The following is a 22,319-nucleotide window of genomic DNA, read 5'->3' as shown; positions in this document are numbered from 1 at the left end:
GGGGTTGTTAACCAATGTCATAAAACACTATGTGTACTACTGTTTCATGAGAAACTATTTGTTCTGTAAGCCTTCACCTGAAGTACAATAAAAAAAAAAAAAAAGAGGCATTGAGAAGAAAGCCCAGAAGGTGATGAAAATGAAGCTTTTAAATAAAGTGATGCCTCTAAACAAAAAAATAGGGTGCTTGGGATAAATTATAGAGTACTACATCAGGTGGTGCAACAGTTAAGCGCTCGGCTGCGAACTGAAAGGTTGGCAGTTCAAACCCACACAGCGTCTCTGTAGGAGAAAGATCTGGTGGTGTGCTCTCATAAAGATCACAGCCTAGGAAACACTGTGGGGCAGTTCTACTCTGTCACATGGGGATGCTATGAGCCGGAATCGACTCAACAGCACACAGCAACAGCAACAACACATCATCATAGGATCTGTGGTCTGAAAGTCCACTAAGTACTCTACCAATTAAAAGTATTTGTGAAATGAATTGTTCCAAGCATTCCAGGCAAACATTATTCAGCTAGCGAGAGAGAACAGAAGAAATAATTGGCAAAGTAAGAAATTTGAAGTCTGAGGTTATGCATAAGGAATGTATTACTGGCCTACAGTAGAAATATCAAATCTGTGATTTGGGAATGTTTACTAAGTTCTGTTGTAAAGACATCCTGGCCACCACTTCCCCTGTGCTATGCCGAGGACAGGCATTGCTAATCTGCACAGTAATCTTCCTCGCTGAGCCTCCATTCCCCAGGCCTTCTTCTTGGCAGACATTGGCAATCCATTTTAGCAATCCAGATGTGGCCTCAGAATCCTTCTCAACACAGTGAAAGAGTTTTCATCTGACATGCCCACACGATTTGCTGTCTCTGGTGTATTGTATCATCTCTTGAAAAACTACTAACACAGAAAGGCTTTCCAAATGAACTCTGTTATCTGAACCTTGACATTATTGATGTATAAAAATGGGTAACTCAAAAAAATAATAAGTTACTCACTGATTTATACAGATCAAGTTAATCATACCTTAAATCAAAAAAACTAAACTATATAATTACCTCACAAGTAAAAGGCAAAGTACATGATATTCTGTAAAAGAACCACTGAAAACTGCTCAATGATTAAATGCCACTTTTACCTGTATAATAAGCAAAGATAATATAATCAGTACTGGTTGAGGAGATAGTGTAGCAGGCTTTTATAACCATTAATGATGGTAGGGTTAAGTAGCATAACTTTTCATGAAAGCAATTTGGTAATTTAGTAAAATGTTCATATACTTGGGCTCAACAATTTCACTTATGGAAATGTATGCTAATAAAATACTCCTAAATACACACACACTCACAATGCCCAGGAATAAGTATTATTTATTACAGTGAAAATTTGAAACTAAAAAACTAGCATTCAAAGAAAAGTCAAATAAGTTATGGTACCTCCCCTCTTTCAACATGTTTTCACTGAAATCTTATACTGTTAGCACCTCCTCTAGACGAACAGTTCCTGGCCAAAAGTAGGCAGCCAATAAATATTTGTTAAATAAACAAATGTTGGTGGAATCATGGGTACTTTCCCCCAATATTTTTCTCTATTCTCCATATTTTAATAAGCATGTATCATTTTCATTATAAAAAAAATTATAAAATCAAAATCATAATAAAATTAAGAAACATAAAATCTTCTATTTATAATTTCAGTTACAAAAGGTTTTCAAACACTCACAATGCACTACTATAATTCCTCCTATACCCAGTTAGCAAAGTCTAAGACTTCTTCATTTTTTTGATTTATAAACATACCACATCTCATCATAAAACCTAACGCCGTGTTCTGTTTAACCAACATAAATGGTAGAGAAGGAAACACAAATATATTCCGAGATCAAAAATGCTCAGATATTATTTACAAACACAATTTTCCATATAAAACTAAACCAAAAATATATATTGATCAGAAAGGTAAAACTTATCAAGTTATTTCTGGAACAAATGAATGCATTGATTTTTATTTTTTCCCATACAAAATTTATACATACATTGTTATATGACTCTAATTGCTCTCCCCATACTGTGACAGCACACTCCTCCTTTCCACCCAATTCCCCGTGTCCATTCAACCAGCTCCTAACCCTCTCTGCCTTCCCCATCTCACCTCCAAACAGAAGCTGCCCGTTTAGTCTCTTGTAACTACTTGAGCTAAGAGGCACACTCCTCACAAGTATCACTTTATGTCCCACAGGCCAGTACAATCCCTGTCTAAAGAGTTGGCCTTGGAATTGTTTTACTTCTGGGCTGATAGAGAATCCGGGGCCATGCTTTCCTGGGTTCCTCCAGTCTCAGTCAGACCAATAAGCCCGATTTTCTTACTAGAATTTGAGTTCTGTACCCCTACCTTTCTCCTGCTACAACTGGGACTCTCTGTTGTGCTCCCTGTCAGGGCGGTCACTGGTGGTAGCCGGGCAACATCTAGTTCTTCTGGTGTCAGGCTAATAAAGTATCTGGTATATGTGGCCCTTTCTGACTCTTGGGCTAATACTTTACTTATGTCTTTGGTGTTCTTCATTCTCCTCTACTCCAGCTGGTTGGGACCAATTCATGCATCTCAGATGGCCACTTGTAAGCTTTTAAGACGCCAGACACCACTCACCGAAGTAGGATGCAGAACATTTTCTTAATAAGCTTTGTTATGCCAATTGACCTAATGTTCCCTGAAAGCATGGTTCCCAGATCCATACCCCTGCTACTCTGTCCCTCAAAGTGTTGGACTGTATTCAGGAAACTTGTTAGCTTTGGTTTAGTTCAGTTGTGTTGATTTCCCCGGTAGTGTGTGCTGTCCTTCTCTTAATCTAAAATAATTCTTATCTCCTACGTAGTTAGTAAATAACCCTCACCCTCCCTCCCCACCCTCATAACCATCAACGAGTGTTTTCTTCAGTGTTTAAACCTTTTCTTGAGTTCTTAATAATAGTGGTCTTCTACAATATTTGTCCTTCTGTGACTGACTAAATTCACTCAGCATAATGACCTCCAGCTTCCTCCATGTTATGTTTCACGGCTTCATCACTGTTCTTTACCACTGCATAGTATTCCATTGTGTGGATATACCATAATTTGTTTATCCACTTGTCTGTTGATGGGCACCTAGGTTGTTTCCATCTTTTTGCTATCGTGAACAGTGCTGCAATGAACATGGGTGTGCATGTATCTATTTGTGTGATGGTTCTTACTTCTATACGATATATTCCAAAGAGTGGGATAGCTGGATTGTATAGTACTTTTATTTCTAGCTTTCTAAGGAGGTGCCAAATCGATTTCCAAAGTGGTTGTACCATTCTACATTCCCACCAACAGTGTATAAGTGTTCCAGTCTCTCCACAACCTCTCCAGTATTTATTATTTTGTATTTTTTGGATTAATGTTAGCCTTGCTGGGGTGAGATGATATCTCACTGTAGTTTTGATCGGCATTTCTCTAATGGCTAATGATCGTGAGCATTTCTTCATGCGTCTGTTAGCCACCTGAATATCTTCTTTGACAAAGTGCCTGTTCATATCCTTTGCCCATTTTTTAATTAGGTTATTTGTCTTTTTGTTGTTGAGGTTTTGCAGTATCTTGTAGATTTTAGAGATCAGATGCTGATCGGATCTGTTGTAGCCAAAAATCTTTTCCCAGTATGTAGGTTGTCTTTTGACTCTTTCAGTGAAGTCTTTTGATGAGCATAACTGTTTGATTTTTAGGAGCTCCCATTTATCTACCCTCTCTTCTGGTACTTGTGCTTTGTTACTTATGTTTCGTATTCTGTTTATGCCAAGTATTAGGACTCCTAGCATTGTCCCTATTTTTTCTTCCATGATCGTTGTCGTTTTTGATTTTATATTTAAGACTTTGATCCATTTTGAGTTAGATTTTGTGCATGGTTTGACGTATTGGTCTTGTTTCAGTTTTTTGCAGATGGATATCCAGTTATGCCGGCACCATTTGTTAAAGAGACTGTCTTTTCCCCAATTAACAGACTTTGGGCCTTTGTCAAACATCAGCTGCTCAATGGTAGATGAATTTATGTCTGGATTCTCAATTCTGTTCCATTGGTCTATGTATCTGTTGTTGTACCAGTACCAGGCTGTTTTGACTTCCATGGCGATATAATAGGTTCTAAAATCAGGTAGTGTGAGGCCTCCCACACTGTCCTTCCTCTTGAGTAATGCTTTACTTTACTTATCTGAGGCCTCTTCCCTTTCCATATGAAGTTGTTGTTTCTCCATCTCATTGAAAAATGTGGGTGGAATTTGGATCAGGATTGCATTGTATCTGCAGAATCACTTTGGGTAGAACTGACATTTTCACAATGTTCAGTCTACCTATCCATGACCAAGGTATGTTTTTGCACTTATGCAGGTCTCTTTTGGTTTCTTGCAGTAGTGTCTTGTAGTTTTCGTCTAGATCTTTTACATATCAGGTTACATTTATTCCTAAGTATTTTATTTCTGGAGGCTACTGTAAATGGTATTAATCTGGTGATTTCCTCTTCAAGGTTCTTTTTGTTGGTGTAAAGGAATCCAGCTGATTTTTGTATGTTTATCTTGAATCCTCAAACTTAGCTAAAATCTTCTATTAGTTCCAGCAGTTTTCTTGTAGATTCTTTGGGGTTTTCTGCATATAAGATCATATCATCTGCAAATAGAGATACTTTGACTTCTTCCCTACCAATCTGGATGCCCTTTATTTCTTTTTCTAGCCTAACTGCTCTGGCTAGGACCTCCAGCACAATGTTGAATAAGAGTGATAATAAAGGGCATCCTTGTCTAGTTCCCGTTCTCAAGGGGAATGCTTTCAAAGTCTCTCCATTTAGGATGATGTTGGCTGTTGGCTTTGTATAAATTGCCCTTAATTATACTGAGGAATTTCCCTTCTATTCCTATTTTGAGAGTTTTCATCATGAATGGGTGTTGGACATTGTCAAATGCCTTTCTGCGTTGATTGATAAGATCATGTGGTTCTTGTCTTTTGTTTTATTAATGTGATGCATTACACTGATTGTTTTTCTAATGTTAAACCATCCCTGCATACCTGGAATAAATCCCACTTGATCATGGTGAATTATTTTTTTGATTCGTTGCTGAATTGTAGTGGCTAGGATTTTGTTCTCTAATTGACTTTTGCGTCAATGTTCATGAGAGATATTGGTCTGTAATTTTCTTTTTTGTGGTGTCTTTACCTGGTTTTGGTATCAGGGTTATGCTGGCTTCACAGAATGAGTTTGGGAGTATTCCATCCTTTTCTGTGCTCTGAAATACCTTTAGTAGTAGTGGTCTTAACTCTTCTTTGAAAGATTCGTAGAATTCTCCAGTGAAGCCATCTGGGCCAGAGCTTTTTTTCCTTGGGAGTTTTTTATATACCTTTTCAATCTCTTCTTTTGTTGTGGGTTTATTTATTTGTTCTACATCAACGGTAGGTAGTGAGTTTCTAGAAATTTGTCCATTTCCTCTAGGTTTTCAAATTTGTTAAGAGTACAGTTTTTCACAGTATTCTGTTAAGATTCTTTAATTTCAGTTGGGTCTGTTGTGATATCACCCATCTAACTTCTTACACGGGTTATTTGCTTCCTCTCCTGTTTTTCCTTTGTCAGTTTGGCCAATGGTGTATCGATCTTGTTGATCTTTTCAAAGAACCAGCTTTTGGTCTTGTTAACTCTTTCAATTGCTTTTCTATTCTCCATTTCATTTAATTCTGCTCTAATTCTTAATATTTCCTTCCTTCTCGCGCCTGAGGGCTTCTTTTGCTGCTCTCTTTCTACTTGTTCAAGTTGAAGGGTCAATATTTTGATTTTGGCCTTTCTTCTTTTTGGTTGTGTGCATTTATTGCTATAAACTGACCTCTGAGCCCTGCTTTTGTTGTGTCCCAACGGTTCTGGTAAGATATGTTTTCATTCTCGTTTGATTCTATGAATTTCTTTATTCCATCCTTAATTTCTTCTATAATCCAGCAGTTTTTGAGCAAGGTGCTGTTCAGTTTCCATGTGCTTAATTTTTTTTCCTTGCTTTTTCTGTTACTGATTTCTACTTTTATGGCTTTATGGTCAGAAAAGATGCTTTGTAATATGTCGATGCTCTGAATTTTGTTAAAGCAAGCTTTATGGCCTAATGTGTCGTCTATTCTGGCGACTGTTCCATGTGTGTTGGAAAAGAAAGTATACTTGGCTGCTGTTGGGTGGAGTGTTCGGTATATGTCTATGAGATATAGTTGGCTGATTGTAGCATTTAGGTCTTCGTGTCTTTATTGAGCTTCTTTTTGGATGTTCTGTCCTTCACCGAAAGAAGAGTGTTGAAGTCTCCTACTACTATTGTGGAGTTGTCTATCTCTCTTTCCAATGCTGTTAGAGTTTGTTTTATGTATTTTGGAGTCCTGTCATTGGGTGCATAAATATTTATTATAGTTATGTGCTCTTGGTGTATTGACCCTTTAATCATTATATAGTGTCCTTCCTTATCCTCTCTGGTGGATTTTACTTTAAAGTCTATTTTGTCATAGATTAATATTGCCACTCCTGCTCTTTTTTTAGTGTTGTTTGCTTATTTTTATCCATCCTTTAAGTTTTTGTTTGTTTGTCTTTGAGACCAAGGTGTGTCTCTTGTAGGCAGCATATAGACGGATCGCGTTTTTTTATCCAGTCTGCCACTCTCTGTCTCTTTATTGGTGCATTTAGTACATTTACATTTAGTGTAACTATTGATAGGCATGAGTTTAGTGCTGTCATTTTGATGTCTTTTTTTGTCAGTTTCTTTGTTCCACTTAATTTTCTGTGCTGAGTCGTTTATCTTTATGTATTTTCTTTTCATCTTTTTCATTGTTGTTGATTTTGTGTTTGCTGAGTCTATATTTTTCTAGTTTTTTATTTTGACTTGTAGAATTGTTAGTTTCCTTCATGGTTACCTTAATATTTACCACTATGTTTCTAAGTTTATACTGGTCTTTTATTTCTTTATATCATCTTGACTTCCTCTCCACATGCAAAGTCTATGTCTACATTTTTTAAGTCCCTCTTTTTTGTTTTAATGTTTTCATCTTTTACATATTGACATCTGTTTCCCTATTTTCAGTGTTTTAGCTTTGATTTACTTTTGTGACTTCCCTATCTGGGTTGATATCTGCTTGCTCTGTCCTGTGTTGTACTCTTGGGTTGTTATCTGATGTTATTGATTTTCTAACTGGAGGACTCCCTTTAGTATTTCTTGTAATTCTGGTTTGGTTTTTGCAAATTCCCTACACTTCTGTTTATCTGAAATACCCTAATTTTGCCATCATATCTGAGAGACAGTTTTGCTGGATAGATAATTCTGCTGGCAGCTTTTTCCTTCAAGGCTTTATATATGTCATGCCATTGCCTTCCTGCCTGCATGGTTTCTGCTGAGTAGTCCGAGATTATTCTTATCGACTCTCTTTGTAGATTACTTTTTGTTTTTCCCTAGCCACTCTCAAAATTTTCTTTTTATGTTTGGTGTTGGCAAGATTGATTATAATACGTTGTGGTGACTTTCTTTTGGGATCTACCTTATGTGGGTTCAATGAGCATCTTGGATAGATATCTTGTTATCTTTCACGGTATCAGGGAAATTTTCTGCTAACAAATCTTCAACAATTCTCTCTGTATTTTCTGTTATCCCCCCTTGTTCTGGTACTTCAATCACTCATAATTTATTCCTCTTGATAGAGTCCCACATAATTCTTAGGGTTTCTTCATTTTTTTTAATCCTTTTATCTGATTTTTCCTCAAATAAGTTGGTGTCAAGTGTTTTATCTTCAAGCTCATTAATTCTGACTTCCATTGCCTCAATTCTGCTCCTAGGACCTTCTATTGAGTTGTCTAATTCTGAAATTTTAATCTTTTGGATTTCTGATTGCTGTCTCTCTGTGGATTCTTGCAGCTTGTTTCATTTGTCATTATGCTCTTCTCTAATCTTTTTAATTTCCTCTATTGCATGTTCTGCACTTTGATTAATTACCTTCCTAATTTCTTGAAGAGTTCTGTATATTAATCTTTGTATTCTGTCTCCTGTAATTCCAAGAAGTTTTCCTCCTCTGGAAAATTTCTATATTCTTTATTTTGGGAGCTTGGTGAAGCCATCATGGATTGTCTCTTTATGTGATTTGATATTGACTGTTTTCTCCGAGCCATCAATAAGTTATTATATTTATTTATTTAATGTTTGCTTACTGTGACCTAGCTTCTTGTTTTGTTTTGATATGCCCAAATAAGCAGCTCATATACGCTATTTTGATTACTGGCACCTTTGAAGCTCTAATGTCCTGTCACCAGGTGGTTAGATCTGTTACTAGGCATGTGAGCTCAGAAGTCTGCCCACTCCTCTTGTATGGATTCAGCTCAGGTGCCCAGGTAGATAGCTACCAAGTGTGTGGTGTACACTCTCACTTACAGTCCTAGACAGGCATGGGTGATTGGTGTAGGCACAGGCATCTGGCTGCAGCAGGTGGACACACTCTGAGCAAGGCAGGGGGCTGACGGCCACCATCGAGTGTCCCTGTTTCCTAGAGCGCATAGGTGGGTGGGTTTTGCAGCCAGAGTGTGAGCACCTAATGGTGTTGGCTGTAAGGACTGGGGGTCACCTCTTATTCATGGGCCCCTATTGCAGGTGGCTAGGTGGCATGGGTGGGGTCACCAGTCCTCAGGCTCCTGCTGTGGGTAGGTGAAGACCCTGCTTAATGGGCAGAGCAGTGTCAAACATCAAGAACCTGCCACTTCCCAGCAGAAAGAGTTGAAGTTAGACTTCCAGTATATAGCCTGTTGTACTGCAGTAATGAGGGCCTACGCATTTGAGATGGGCCCACACAAGTCTATGCAGGGGAAAGGCACTCAAAGTCCGCGGATCCCTTAAGCCTGTGCCTAGGCAAAGGAGCTGTGCGCCTACCCTGGGTTCCTGGCTTATGGCAGCCGGCAGTTTATTTTTTCCCTTTTGTTAATTTGTTCAGGGAGAATGGCTCTGGGCGTGTGATGGATCCTACTTCCAGCCCAGGGGACTTGACAATTGCTGAAGCCGGTCCGGGACCCAGTGCAGAGCAGGGAGCAGGGAGATAAATGGGAGAGAGGTTTTTCCCTAAGGGGGGTGTTTTTGATCAGTGTGGTAAGCCGTATGCAAGCACTTATCTTTCACCGATGAGGGCTACTTCTCACTGGTTCTGGGTGGGCATATAGACTCTTTGGCACTGGGTCTCTCCCGGTGCGGAAAACGCACCTCCTAAGCACCGAAACTTGCCTGCCTCACCGCTCACAGACAAGCTGCTCAGGCTTGAAGGGCTCAGGCTCTCACCAGGTGAGGTCTGGCAACTCCTCGCTGTTTCCAAACCGTCTCTCCCTCCCCCCGCCATTCAGTCCAGTTCCTCAACTCTGCCTTTGATGTTCAGGGCTTCCAGACTGCCATGTATAATTGAATCACTCATTTTCTCAGATCTTTGTTCTAAGAGGGTCCACCAAAAACGTCTGACTACTCCGCCATCTTGGCCCTGCCTCCTGAATGCATTGATTTTTAAGTTTGTTTTTAAATTAATCACGCCAACAAATGATCCTCAAGAGAATCGCAAAGGGTCTACATGTTTCTTTCATAAGTATCCAACGCCTAATCTTGATATCTATTGTAGCATTCACTTTCCAGCAAAAAGACTGGTGATATCTCACAGATTATGCCAATTTCAACTATTAAGAATCTAGAAATGAGCAAGGGAGGTCTGTGAGCAAAAATAAATGTTGCAAAGGCTATATACTAAATCTCTTAATTTAGGGAGAATTTCCTATTTCCTTCTCAATCTTTGTTTTCTTTTTCGGAGAAATTCCAACAGACTTGTAATCTGGTTTCCCAGTTTGCATCAAATTAGACAGGCCAGAGAATGGAGAAGGGAGAAAGCAAAAGCAGGCACAGTACTATTGGCAAAGAGTAAAAGCCAAAAGAAATAATGCATTAAAACTATAAAAAGTAGAAAGATAGACTCAAGAAAGCGTAACAGTCCAGGTTCATTTGACCATTAAAGACATCAATGAAGTAAACTGTACACTGCTTAATGTTACGTAAGGATAGCACTAGGTCGTTAAACAAATATTACGTTCAAATAAGTTCAGAAAGGCAAGAGAATTAAAATTCATTTTTAGATTCAATGTGAAGAGTTGTAAAGAAATTAACTGCTTACTTCATGGTCTTTTTCTTCATATTCTGGAATACAAGGATACGTGTAAATATCTACAAATTCAGGCGCTAAGAGTTTTGCATGTATAGCAGTACTTTTCCCATCTGTTTCATTTGGATGTTTAATGATGTCAATCTTCAATGGAAGCTAAAATTTAAAAAAAAAAAGACAAATGAACAAAACAGATATAAAATTTCTAATCTTCAATGTTAACAGCAATGGTCTTTAAAGCTTAAATATAATTACAATTATTATGTTTTTACAATAATTATAATGATTATAATCATAAATTATAATAATTTCCTATAAATTTGTTCATGATTTGAAAGTCACACTTTTCCAGAGCAGAATATTAAGTGAGAAGTCATAAAGCAAACCCACATTTCTTCCTCAATATTAGTAATAATGTACTAGAACAACTATTTTCAACTCACTTAACACAAAATCTGCTCTTAAAGCTCCAACGCCATTTTCATTTAAACTACACAGGTATTAAGTTCAACTCCTCGCATTGCAGTATCTATGCCAAGAATAACTATAGGTTTGTCGACTTTATGCTATTTTAAAAGGAAATGTTGGGCAAAAGTTTCACATCTAAAATTCAAGCTAAAATTTTGTTCCTTGTACATCCATTAATGCCAAAGATATTCTCCTTCATTGTAAACATCATGATTCTCAGCAATGGCCTTTAACAGCACAAATGAAATACAAAATATATTTTTTAAAAATTGGAAAAACAGAATAGGTCTAGGAGGTGCAATCTGTATAATCAAAAATAACTTGCTTCAAAATCATCTTACCTAAGAATTTCCCTAAAAGTTTCAATATTTGTTATGGATTATGCCCTGCCTCTGTGCAAAAATAAAACTCTTGCATTTCTTGAGTTATTTTAGTCTATTAGTCACCTTAGTTCGTTTGGTTTAGCTTTCTTTATAACGCCTATTCAAGTCCTGCATTGTCATGATTATGAAAATGAAAACCAAGTCATATCTCTCCCATTATATATAAAAAACCCTCCCTGATATGGGTTCTTCACTCTAGATTTCAAATGACTTGTTACAATAAGCACTCTCCTGTTTTCCAATCCCACATCCCATACTAAACAGGCAGGATTTTATGTATTTACCTGGGGGTAGAAACTATTTTAACAGTTTTATTAAAAAGCTAGATACAATAAGCTGCATATATTTAAAGTGTCCATTCTAATAAGTTTTGACATATGCTATACCCTTGAACCCATCACCACAATCAAGACAATGAACAAATCCAACACTTCAAGTTTTTTTGTACCTCCCTCCTTCCCCTTTCTCCATCAACAACTGCCCCCAGTCCTCAGGGAATCATTGATCTGCTGTCACTTTAAATTAGTTTATATTTTCTAGAATCTTATATAAATAGAGTCATACAGTATGTACTCTCTTCATCGGGCTTCTGTCACTCAGCATAATTATTCTGAGAGTCATCCATGTTGTTGCGTGTATCTTAGTTCTAGAACTATTTTTGAAAGGAACAGCTGCTACATGCTACTAAATGATCCTAACTTTATATATTTTATCTATTATAAACTGTTACATGGGGAGAGGACAGTATAAATAATAAACCCCAGAAGGACCCTAGTCCACAAATACGTACGCCAAATAGTTTTCAATTATTTCCAACATGGCTCCCATTCTCCCTGTTTGTAACAAAAGACTTAGGCCTGCTGATTATTTATAAGTTAAGGCCAATTGCCTTAACTCAAACCAACTTCTAACGATAGGAAGTTTACCATTTAAGTAGGCAGTACGCAAATGACTTTACATCAGTCTACTCCTGGCTGAACTCTACATCAGACCTTCCTCATGACACTCGGTGCGTGGACACTACATTCCCTCTCCCCAGGGTCTCTCAGAACCAGGTCAGCCTTATCTCAGCCCAGAGAAGGGCAAGAAGAGGAAAGAAGAAAGCCGATCATGACAAAGTATTCTGTTACTAATAAAAATGACTTTCTTATATGGCTGATGAGTAGTGCTGAAAACTCCAAATGCGGATGGCCGATATTTCAGATAAGCTGGCTATCTTGAAGGGTACCATTTATATCAAGGACACAGAACTGAATGCTATTAATATATTTTACAAATCATGCACCTACGCTATTTTTAAAATTATACAATAAAAGGAGAATGTTTTATGGAGTAAAATCTATAGGTATAAGATAATTAGTAAAATTTGTGCTCAAGAAATATGCTTGGGACCCAGTCTGGGTATCTTTAGTTCTCCCAGAGCAAGCCTGAGATTTCCAATACTATGAAACAAAAGCCGAGGCACAGATCAAATCATGGAATTATATGTTTACATTCTAGTTCACATTTAAAGGAAAATACTTCTTAAATAATGTCAGGCTGCAGGGTAACCACCAACAGAGTTGCCCAGATGCCAGTTTGATGTTTTCAAACGTAAAAAGAACATCAACCTGTTCTCTAACAGCTATGTATTTTTAGGAGATTTACCACAAACTTTTCTGCCCAAATTTAACAAAATGTCATTAGTAGGAAGCCTAAGCTTTTTCCCAAGTGATTATCAACTTTTCAAAAAGAGCAAAGAGAGGCTTTGAAGTTCTAGGACTCTAATAAAGATGAAGCTTTCTCTACCTTCTGATTTTTGTCTCCCTTTAAAACAAACGAACAAAAAAAAAGCAAGAGGATTTTTTAATCTTTGCTTATGTATCTCCCAAGGCTTAAAAAATCATATCCTGCATTAAAATATAAATATTTTATATTTTTAATGCCGTGTATTAGGGCCTCTAGCGTTGATCATATTTTTTATTTTATGAACTTTGTAGTTTTTGGATTTATATTTTGAATTTTGAATACTCCCTATTAAAATTTAAAGTTTGGGGGGGGGGGACTTACTCATCATGTAGTCATCCTCCCTTCCCAAGCAGGCTATCTAAAAGCAAAGGCTGAATGATTTGTTACAGTAAAAATAAGACAAATTAGAAAGAATAGGTTGTAGAGTTTTACTACTATTAATATATATTAACCTATAAAATTTTATTACGTGCTGATTAAAACAAACACTTTTAAAAACTCTGCAAAGTCCAGTATACTGGTAAGTGATTTAGAGTTGATCAATATTTGGTAGGTGTTTCAGTCATTTCTATTGAATATTAGACCACTGATGGGGTCACTCCCGAGGTTCACCGTTCAGCCGGGAATTAGACAGCCCCATAAAGCAAGATGGGACTAATGAGGCACAGCAGTCCAGGGACAAGGACTAGAAGGCAGGAGGGGACCAGAAAGCTGGTGATAGGGAACACGGGGTTGAGAAGGGACAGTGTTGACATGACATGGGGTTGTTAACCATTGTCGTAGGGCAATATGTGTACTGGCTGTTTAATGAGAAACTACTGTGTTCTGTAAACCTTCATCTAAAGTACAAAAAAAAAAGAATTATCTATGTGATATCAAATTGACAACAGCAACTCAAAAGGTTTGATGGGAAGCCTAGGGGGCAGTGAGTTGAAGATAATGGTTATGGAATAATTTGGAAAAGGATAGTGAGAATAGCAGCACAACTGGAAGAATGTGGTCAATGTTGCTGGATTGTACATGTGGAGATTTTTGAAATGGTGTATCTCTGGCTATGTATATTTTCACCAAAGGGGAAGGGAGATCTTCCAAGGTCGAGAAGGGAAAGTGTTGTTGACATGCTGTGGGGTTGTTAACCAATGTCATAAAACAATATGCATACTGACTGCATAATGAGAAACTATTTGTTCTGTAAACCTTCACCTAAAGTACAATAAAAAACAAAAACAAAAAATGGAAACGTATTGTTTCACAGTTCAGAAGAGTATAAATCCAAATCAGAGTATCAGCCACGTCGATTTCTTCTGTGAGGTCTCAATGAGAAACTGTTGCATGCCTCTCTCCTAGCTTCTGGTTTCTGCTCACAATCCTTGGTATTCTTTGGCTGCTTGTAGATGTATCTTCATATGGTTTCTTCTGCCTGTATGACTCTATCTCTGCGTCTGTTCTCCTCTTTTATAAGGCACCAGTCATGTTGGATTAGGAAAGACCCTACTCCAGTATGACCTAGTTAACTGATAGTATCTTCAAAGAAAGACTTCATTTTCCTAAACAAGGTCACAATCACAGGTGCAGGAGTTAAGACTTCAGTATATTTTTGGAGACACAATATAGTCCATAATGCTCCCCATCTCACCTAGCCTCTCACTGTCACCCCCTGCAGCCCTAGGCAACCACTAATCTACTATCTCTCTAGATATCTCTATTCTGAACATTTCATATGAATGGAATCATAAAATATGTGTTATTTTACAACTGGCTTCTTTCATATAATGTTGTAGGATGAATCGGTACTTCATTTAGGTTGTTTCCACTTTTTGGCTATTATTAATATAATACTGTTATTAACATTTGTATACAAGTTTTTTGTGAAAGGGTGAAGTCAATCTCTTTTGAGATATAAAAAAGATTAAACAAGCAAGCAAGTGAGCAGAGATGGGAGAGCCACATAAAGATCACCCAGGAGCAGAAGCTCTAAGAGACAAGGACCTTCCTCCAGAGCCAACAGAGAGAAAAAGCCATCCCCTAGAGCTGGCAACCTGAATTCAGACTTACAGCTTCCTAAACTGTGAGAAAATAAATTTCCGTTTGTTAAAGCCAAAATAATAATATTAGACCACTGATTTAGAAAACAATCTTCTATTATTAAATTTCTATCAGACTATCAGCCCTGTCGATAGATTATTGACTTTTTTTATTCTGATCTGCAATCCTTTGGAATAGAACACATCTTAAGATAAAACTTGTAATGGGATACATTCTTTATGTAGCTATGATAGAGACAGAAGCTAGAATAATTCTGTGTGTACTTCAAAAACTATACTTTGAAATGTAACATTCCTATAAGATAATGGAAAACTTAAAAGGAATTATTATGCTCAAGTTCTCAGTTGTTCTGAAGAAACTGTGAAGTTTATATTACATTCCATGCTTCTTTAGTGAACTGTCCATTAGACTGGCCATTCTGAGAGTGTAATTTTAGACACTCAAGGACAGCATGGACTTGCCAAAATGACAGGTAGGCTAAACTGAAACTCAAGTAACAAAGTATGAGTGTTAAAGCACATTTCTTACTTCAAATTAAATACTACGTTAAAGAAAAGTTATTGATATCATGAAAAACAATACCATTCATTTCAAACCCAAGTGTTTTGGCCATGTTTTAAATTTTCCATTAATACAATTCATTTTCATGCTATGAAGCTTCTCAATTACATTAGCACAGACATATATAAGACATCTTTTAAAATCTATTTTCCTACTTTCAAACAATTAAATTTCTTACCAACCTTTACAACTGGAATCTGTTCAGTTGGCACATTTTCAACTGGGACATAACATGTATAGCAGTAGAACATTCTTGAACCACCACACTTGAGACATTTTGATCTCCCACTTTGCTGAGCTTTTTGAAGAACTTCTTGAGATGCTAAGCATAAGTTTTGAAGGGGATCTTCTGAAACTACGGAAGTCGTTTGTGACTGTTGTATTTCCACAAATTTTGAATTCTTTTCTTCACTTTCTTTGAGAAACACAGGTTGATTGAATGACATTTTTCATTCAAACTCAAGTTTAACATCTATTTTCAAAATATATATCATAGGTGCACTGTTAAAAAAAGAGGGGGAGAGCAAAATAAAACAGGAAACATTTTACTCGCTGCTCCATAAAGAAAATTACTCAAAAAAATTAATGCACAATTGCATGGTATTTTTAGTACTTAATAATAAATATTAATAAATACTTAAAACCACTACATGGGCATGCTTTAAAAAATAAAATCAGGAAGTAATAAACTCAAACACAACAAACTGTAGTTACCCTTTTGAGCCATTCCGTCATAAAAATAAAAAGGTGGTATTAGAAAACTTATTTCAAATATAAAGGTTAGGTACTGACAATACATTTTTCAACAACCCTTTTCATTCTAAAAACAGCAACTTTATTTTATATTATAAATGTAATGATTTAATGATAGTATCAGTCAAAAACTTATTCAGCCATAGACTCTGACTCTGATGTTACATAACCTCAAATCTCAATCTGAAGTCTGATAAAGTATAAGGTTTCAGTGAAATTAGTAACATTTAGTTGAATATATTCTAAAAGACAAATTCTTCTCCACCTTAAAACACACACAACACTAACTAAACAGCCACTAGAAAATGAGCAGCATCTACAACCAATTATAATTTGTAAAACACCCCATAAGGTGAAATATTGCCCAGGAAAATAAAGTTTGACTATAAATTTTAAAATTTTACAAAGTATCATTAATTGTTCATTCACTCTAAGGATTCATACTACTTTTTAAAAAATACCATTCAGATTCTTGAATATTAGAGACAAAATAACTTTCCCGCTTAACATTTTCTTCAAAAAGGATGATGGCTGCCAAAATCGTTATTCATACTCTCTGTAAGCAGGATATCTTTCAAGGGAGAAAAAGAAACTCGGGCCTTTTAGATTTGATATGCCTTCCACAGCTGTAAAATGATTCTCTTTACCTTATAAACCCTCATTACATTGTGGTGTTTAACTATGAGGCTGCTCCAGGCACTCTGAGTAAAAACACTCACAGGAAAAGCTGTGTGATGGCAACAGGAAGCTTTCTGTCTCTCCCAAATAGAAAGTGAACACAAAGTCCAGTAGAACATAAAATACAACATAATATGTCAGGAAGAAATTACTTAAGAAGAAATTTGTGAAAAGCCCTGATGGTGCAGTGGTTAAGTGCTTGGCTGCTAAACAAAAGGTCAGCAGTTCGAACCCACCAGCGGCTCAGTGGGAAAAATATGCAGCAGTTTGCTTCCATACAGATTACAGCCTTGGAAACCCTATGGGGCAGTTCTACTATCCAGTATAGGGTCACTATGAGTCAGAATCAACTCCACGGCAAGGGGTTTTTTTGGTTTTAATTTAACTACTCATCAGGAGCTTTTTTAAGATTATAGGTCCCATAAACTTGGGATCCAAATAAAGATATAAAGAAAAGTATGCTGGTCATTGAAGAAAAAGTAACATGTACTTGCCAAATTTACCCAAGGGGAAAACCAAAATATGGTAAATATTTTTGGTGAGTACTGATGAGGCACAGGTTTATATTCTGGGTTGCTCAGACAAAGTAATATTTGAGAAAGATGGCCCAATCCCTTCTTCCTGCCTCACAAATGGAAACTATTACTTCTGACCATCACTCTAAGTCGTCTGCCCAAAAAATGGTTTCTATCTTTGTAAATATTCCCTCAACAACTTTAAGAGTGCGAGATATTAACCTGCAACTTTTTCTTGAGTCTCAGATTCTTTTAAGAATCAGACAAGAGCCTTGGACCTTAACATACAGACACGATACTTTGCACACAATTTCAGGGGGTTCGCAGATCCCCTAGAACCCATCTACAGATTCAGGTAAAGAACTCCTGACTAAAATTTAAAAAAAAATTCATTCTAAGGACAGGAGCAGCCTTAAAATTTTGGGAAGAGATCCTATCAGTCCCTAGAAACAGCAGCTACGGACCCTCTGTTAGCCAGCAAAATGTCAACTGTCACTAACCAACAGGGGTCTAATCACTGCACTTAGGAAGCTAAAGAAGCTTCACCTAAATCCTCTGGGTTTGAGTTTGTTCGTGTGCTACCCAAGGTCCCTTACAGAGAAACATTTATAGGCTCCAGTAGTTCTGAGTGATCCAAATCATGGGACTCAACCTAAAAAGAAATGGGATTGGACTAATCCAAGCTGACTCCATTTCTCTGGGTATTCTAGTAGCTATTTAGTGAGTTCACATGTGCCACCAAAAAACCCAGGAGTAATGGCCTAAAGAATGCAGATCCTGGGGATGCCATGAAAGTCAGTGTGTTAACCATCAGTCTACCATTCAGGCTGAAAACTAATTTTTTACTTCTCCTTCTGCCCTCTTTCCCTCCAAAACTACTTACCAAGTTGCATCATTTCTATCTTACACATAATCTTTTATTTTCCGTCTCAAAGTCAGGATTCTGATTTAGTTCCTTATCAATTCATGTATAGGCTACGGTAATTCCTTAAACTTCTTTATCCTTTGAGCACTTACGAGTGGTTCTACATGTTTGACATGGAAAATTTAATTTGGAATTACCTTTTAATGAATCTAACTCTCCTAGCAGACAGCCAATTCTACAGGAGCAGCATTTTCCTGCTATCACCTATCCTCATGTCTTGTGTAACAAGAGGAATTCAACAGGTATTTGTTGACTCAATCAAATAAATACATCCTTCAGTTTGGGTTTTCTTTGGGGTAAGGGTATGGAAAAATGGTTAATAACCTGTCTCTACATTATGCTTAATTTCAAACTGGAAAAGTACACAAGCTTATCCCAACACACAGGTGTAATTTTTACACAAACGAAATTAAGATAGAAATGATTTTTCTAGCAGCTTTCATTACCATATAGCACATGAAACACTTAAGATAGCCATAAAACAGTAACCGAACCAAGTTCTCATAAGAAAAATATTTTGGGGCAGTAAATGGTATAATATATACAAGTTCGCAACTACAACACCAAAAAATACATGTGTGGTTATGTAGGGAGACATGTATGCATATGTGTATAGGAAAGCATATACGAATAAATGCACGTGCGTGCATAGGTGTATCTGTAAGCATATGTATATACACATTTGTGTGTGCTGCATATATATCCATATATATATCAAAGAACACAGGGGGCACAGTTACCAGGGCTTCCTAGACATATCCAAACAACTCTTGGGATTGGTTTACTGGGTTAAAATGCTTAGGACCATGGTCTTGGGGGATAACTTAGTCTACTGGCATAACATAGTTCATAATGTTCTACATCCTAGTTTGGTGAGTAGCATCCTGGGTCTTAAAAACTTGCAAGCGGCCATCTAAGATACAACTATTGGTCTCTACTTGTATGGAGCAAAAGGGAATGAAGGAAATCAAAGGCTCAAAGAAGAAACTAGTCCACGGACTAATAGCTCACCCCAACCACGGCCTCTTATAAACTGAGACCAGGAGAACTAGTTGGTGCCTGGCTACCACTACTGACTGCTCTGACCAGGGACACAACAGAAGGTTCCAGATAGAATGGGAGAAAAATGTATAACAAAATTCAAATCCCTAACAAAGGCCAGACCTACTGAACCGATAGATTAGACGAACCCCTGAAGACTACTGCCCTAAAGTACCCTTTCCACTTGGAACTGAAGCTATTTCTAGAGGGCACCTTTCAGCCAAATAATACAGTGGCTTATAAAATAAACACTATCACCCATGAGTAATGTGCTCCCTTAAGCAATCAACTGTATGAAACTAAATGGTCAACATTCACTCAAAAGCAAAAATGAGAAGTCAAGGATGGGAAGGGAAACTAGACCAATGGAAACAGAACAGAGTGGAAATAATGAGAATACTGACATTATAAAAATTGTAACCAAGGCACAGAACAATTTGTATAAAAATTTTTACGAGAACCTAACTTGCTTTGTAAACCTTTGCCAAAAACAATAAAATATTATTAAATATGTATATATATTTTTGGAGTTGGTACGATGAGAAAGTGTTCTGTGGCATCAGCATCCAGTATACATCTTCCTACTGAAGTACCTGACAAACTATTTTATGGGCCATAGGCAGAAGCCAAGTTCATAGAAGGCAGCCTGGCAGTTTTTTATTGCAAAACAATAATGGAAAAGGCTCCTAGCTACAAGTAGTTTGACTCAACTCCCATGTCCCAACGGAACATTACCTAAGACTCCCCTATCTTGTAGCGCCGACCAAGTCAATACTAGGTAAAACCCATTTCAATTGTTCCCCGCACTGGGATATTTTTAAGAATCTGGTCATATAGTATGTACAGGTTCGACATTTATTTTTTTTTTAATCCAAGGTACCATACAGGACTTTTTTCATACAGGGCTATTGGCCCCTCCCACATCACCCACCACGTGGTAGGTAGACCAGAGACCATCCTGCCTTAGTTTTTCATGGTACCCTGGGGTTCAGCCAGTAGTCCTTAAATGCGGCGATTATAAATAGTGACTTTATCACCCAATTGCCTGGAATTGGCCCCTGAAAGTGTTAATATACTTCCTTACTTGTCCAACTTTCCCCAAGAAAGAATTTAGGCATAAGAACCAGGCTCCCTTATTAAGTATCCATAATCTTAATATTTTAAATACACAGAACTGCATATCCCTATTCCTTTGTTTGTACTAAGATTCCCCTTTCGTGATTACAATCATCCGCAAATCACTCCAAAATAAAAATTAAATGAGAGTCCCAGGGGACTGATTTTGCCAGTGCAGACTTTCCTTGGGCGGGGACGGGGGTGAGGGGACAGAAAAATTTGGAAGCTTTTTTCCCAAAGGGCCTGCAAATTCCTAAAAACATTAAGTGCCCATGGAGAGCACGCAGAACGACCTACGAGAGGGCTTGACGAGAATCGTCTACCCCCGCGGCCTCACCACTCCTGCCAGTCCTACTGGTCCCCAGAGAGTCGCGGAGACGCGCGAAGGAACGGAGTGAGATTCAGACCTGCACAGCACGCGCGCCCTCGCACAGCTCCATGCGCCTTCCGCTGCGTCGTAACCCAAGGCGCGCACCGGGCCCAGATTGCGAACGGACCCGGCGGAGCGCTTTTCCGAGACACCAGGGGGAGGAGCCGGGCCGTTGTTAGGGCCGTTGCTACCGCTCGTGGTGAAGGTACCAGGAGGGGACGACAGCGGGGCGGGGTTACACTGACAGTCCTTCCTGAGCGTCTTTACGCCTTTGGCGGGGTACTCCGCCGAATTGCTGGGAGCTGGCGCCGGAAACAGGGAGGCCCGGCTTCACACCCTGCCAGCCTTTTCCCGAGTTCCAATCCTAGACTGGCCCGAACCACATATCTGGGGCCCAGATTTCGAAACACAGTCTCAGGTATAGTAGTAGTGAGTTGTAGGAAAAAAAAAAAAATGCTGATCCCGCAGAACACGTTTCTATTTTTATCAACCCTGAAAATATTTCAGCGGTAAGATCTTAGTTCTGCTGCTGTTTTGTGGCTGTATCAGGATTTCAGTATTTCATGCATTTTTTAGTAATGAAAGCTACTAGAAAAATCGTTTCTATCTTCATGATTTGTTTTGAGTAAAAATTAACAACACGTAGAGAATTGGGACTACTTTGTAAACTTTTCCAGTTTGAAATTAAGCGTAATATGTACATTGGTTATTTGACCTTTTTTCTCTGCCACACTCCAGAGAAAAGACAAACTGAAAAAGTGCATGTCAACAATTGTAAGATTTAGAAACACAATGGCCAAATACTGAGCAATGTATTATTTACCTTGCCCTAGAGAAGCTTCCAGTATCAAGTTAAGCATGGGTAGTCCAGAAAATAGGAGACTCTGGATGGCAAAAACAGTTAACTGCTCAATTACTAACTAAAAGGTTGCCGGTTGGAACCCACCAAGAGGCACCTTGGAAGAAAGGCCTGGTGATCTGCTTCCAAAAGGTCAGAGCCTTGAAAACTGTATGGTTTGCAGTTCTATAACATATAGGGTTGGCATGAGTCAAAATAGACTCAATGGCAACTGGTAAGTACAGAAAATACAATATGACTACTAAATTCTAGGAATTTCAGAGAGCTCAGAATAGAGTGATCAGAACTGGACTTGGGTAAGGCCTGAATGATTATGGTTTAGAGCAGTGTTTTTCAACTGTGTGGGACCTACTGGAGGAGGTCTTGACCCATTTGTAAGCAAGGAGATCTGTTTAGTCAAAGCTACAGTGTTTGCAAATGAAATAGTAGAAAATGGAAATATCAGTGCATGGCACTTTGTAAACTTAGATATTGTCTGATGGAATATATATATGCATATATACGTAAATACATATGTATGTATGTGTATATATATGTATATTTGTATGTGTATACATATATGTACACGCACACAGAGGCTGCTAACCAAAAGGTCAGCAGTTTGAATCCACCAGCCGATCCTTAGAAAACCTAAGGGGCAGTTCTACTCTGTCCTATAGGGTCACCAGGAGTTGGAATCGACTTGACAGCAACGGGTT

General features: G+C 37.9%; 1 protein-coding gene across 2 annotated transcripts in view; it reads right to left on the bottom strand.

Annotated features, from left to right (window-relative positions):
* The window catches only part of DTWD1 (DTW domain containing 1), a 35,395-nt gene extending 14,521 nt beyond the window's left edge, over window positions 1-20,874 (bottom strand). Inside the window, exons 1-3 of one of the 2 annotated variants that reach the window (XM_004386314.2) lie at window positions 20,800-20,874; window positions 15,547-15,865; window positions 10,191-10,334 (exon numbers count right to left, since the gene is read on the bottom strand). In XM_004386314.2, coding sequence (XP_004386371.1) covers window positions 10,191-10,334; window positions 15,547-15,810 — 408 coding nt within the window. In that variant the 5' untranslated portion in view covers window positions 15,811-15,865; window positions 20,800-20,874. Of the gene's footprint in view, window positions 1-10,190; window positions 10,335-15,546; window positions 15,866-20,729; window positions 20,763-20,799 lie in introns of those variants that run through there. The other variant, XM_023740664.1, reaches the window with a different exon arrangement.
* Between the last annotated feature and the right edge of the window lie 1,445 nt (window positions 20,875-22,319).

The sequence above is a fragment of the Trichechus manatus genome, unplaced genomic scaffold, assembly GCF_000243295.1.
Source record: "Trichechus manatus latirostris isolate Lorelei unplaced genomic scaffold, TriManLat1.0 scaffold00161, whole genome shotgun sequence".
Lineage (NCBI taxonomy): Eukaryota > Metazoa > Chordata > Mammalia > Sirenia > Trichechidae > Trichechus > Trichechus manatus.
This window is presented reverse-complemented; position numbering and strand designations above follow the sequence as displayed.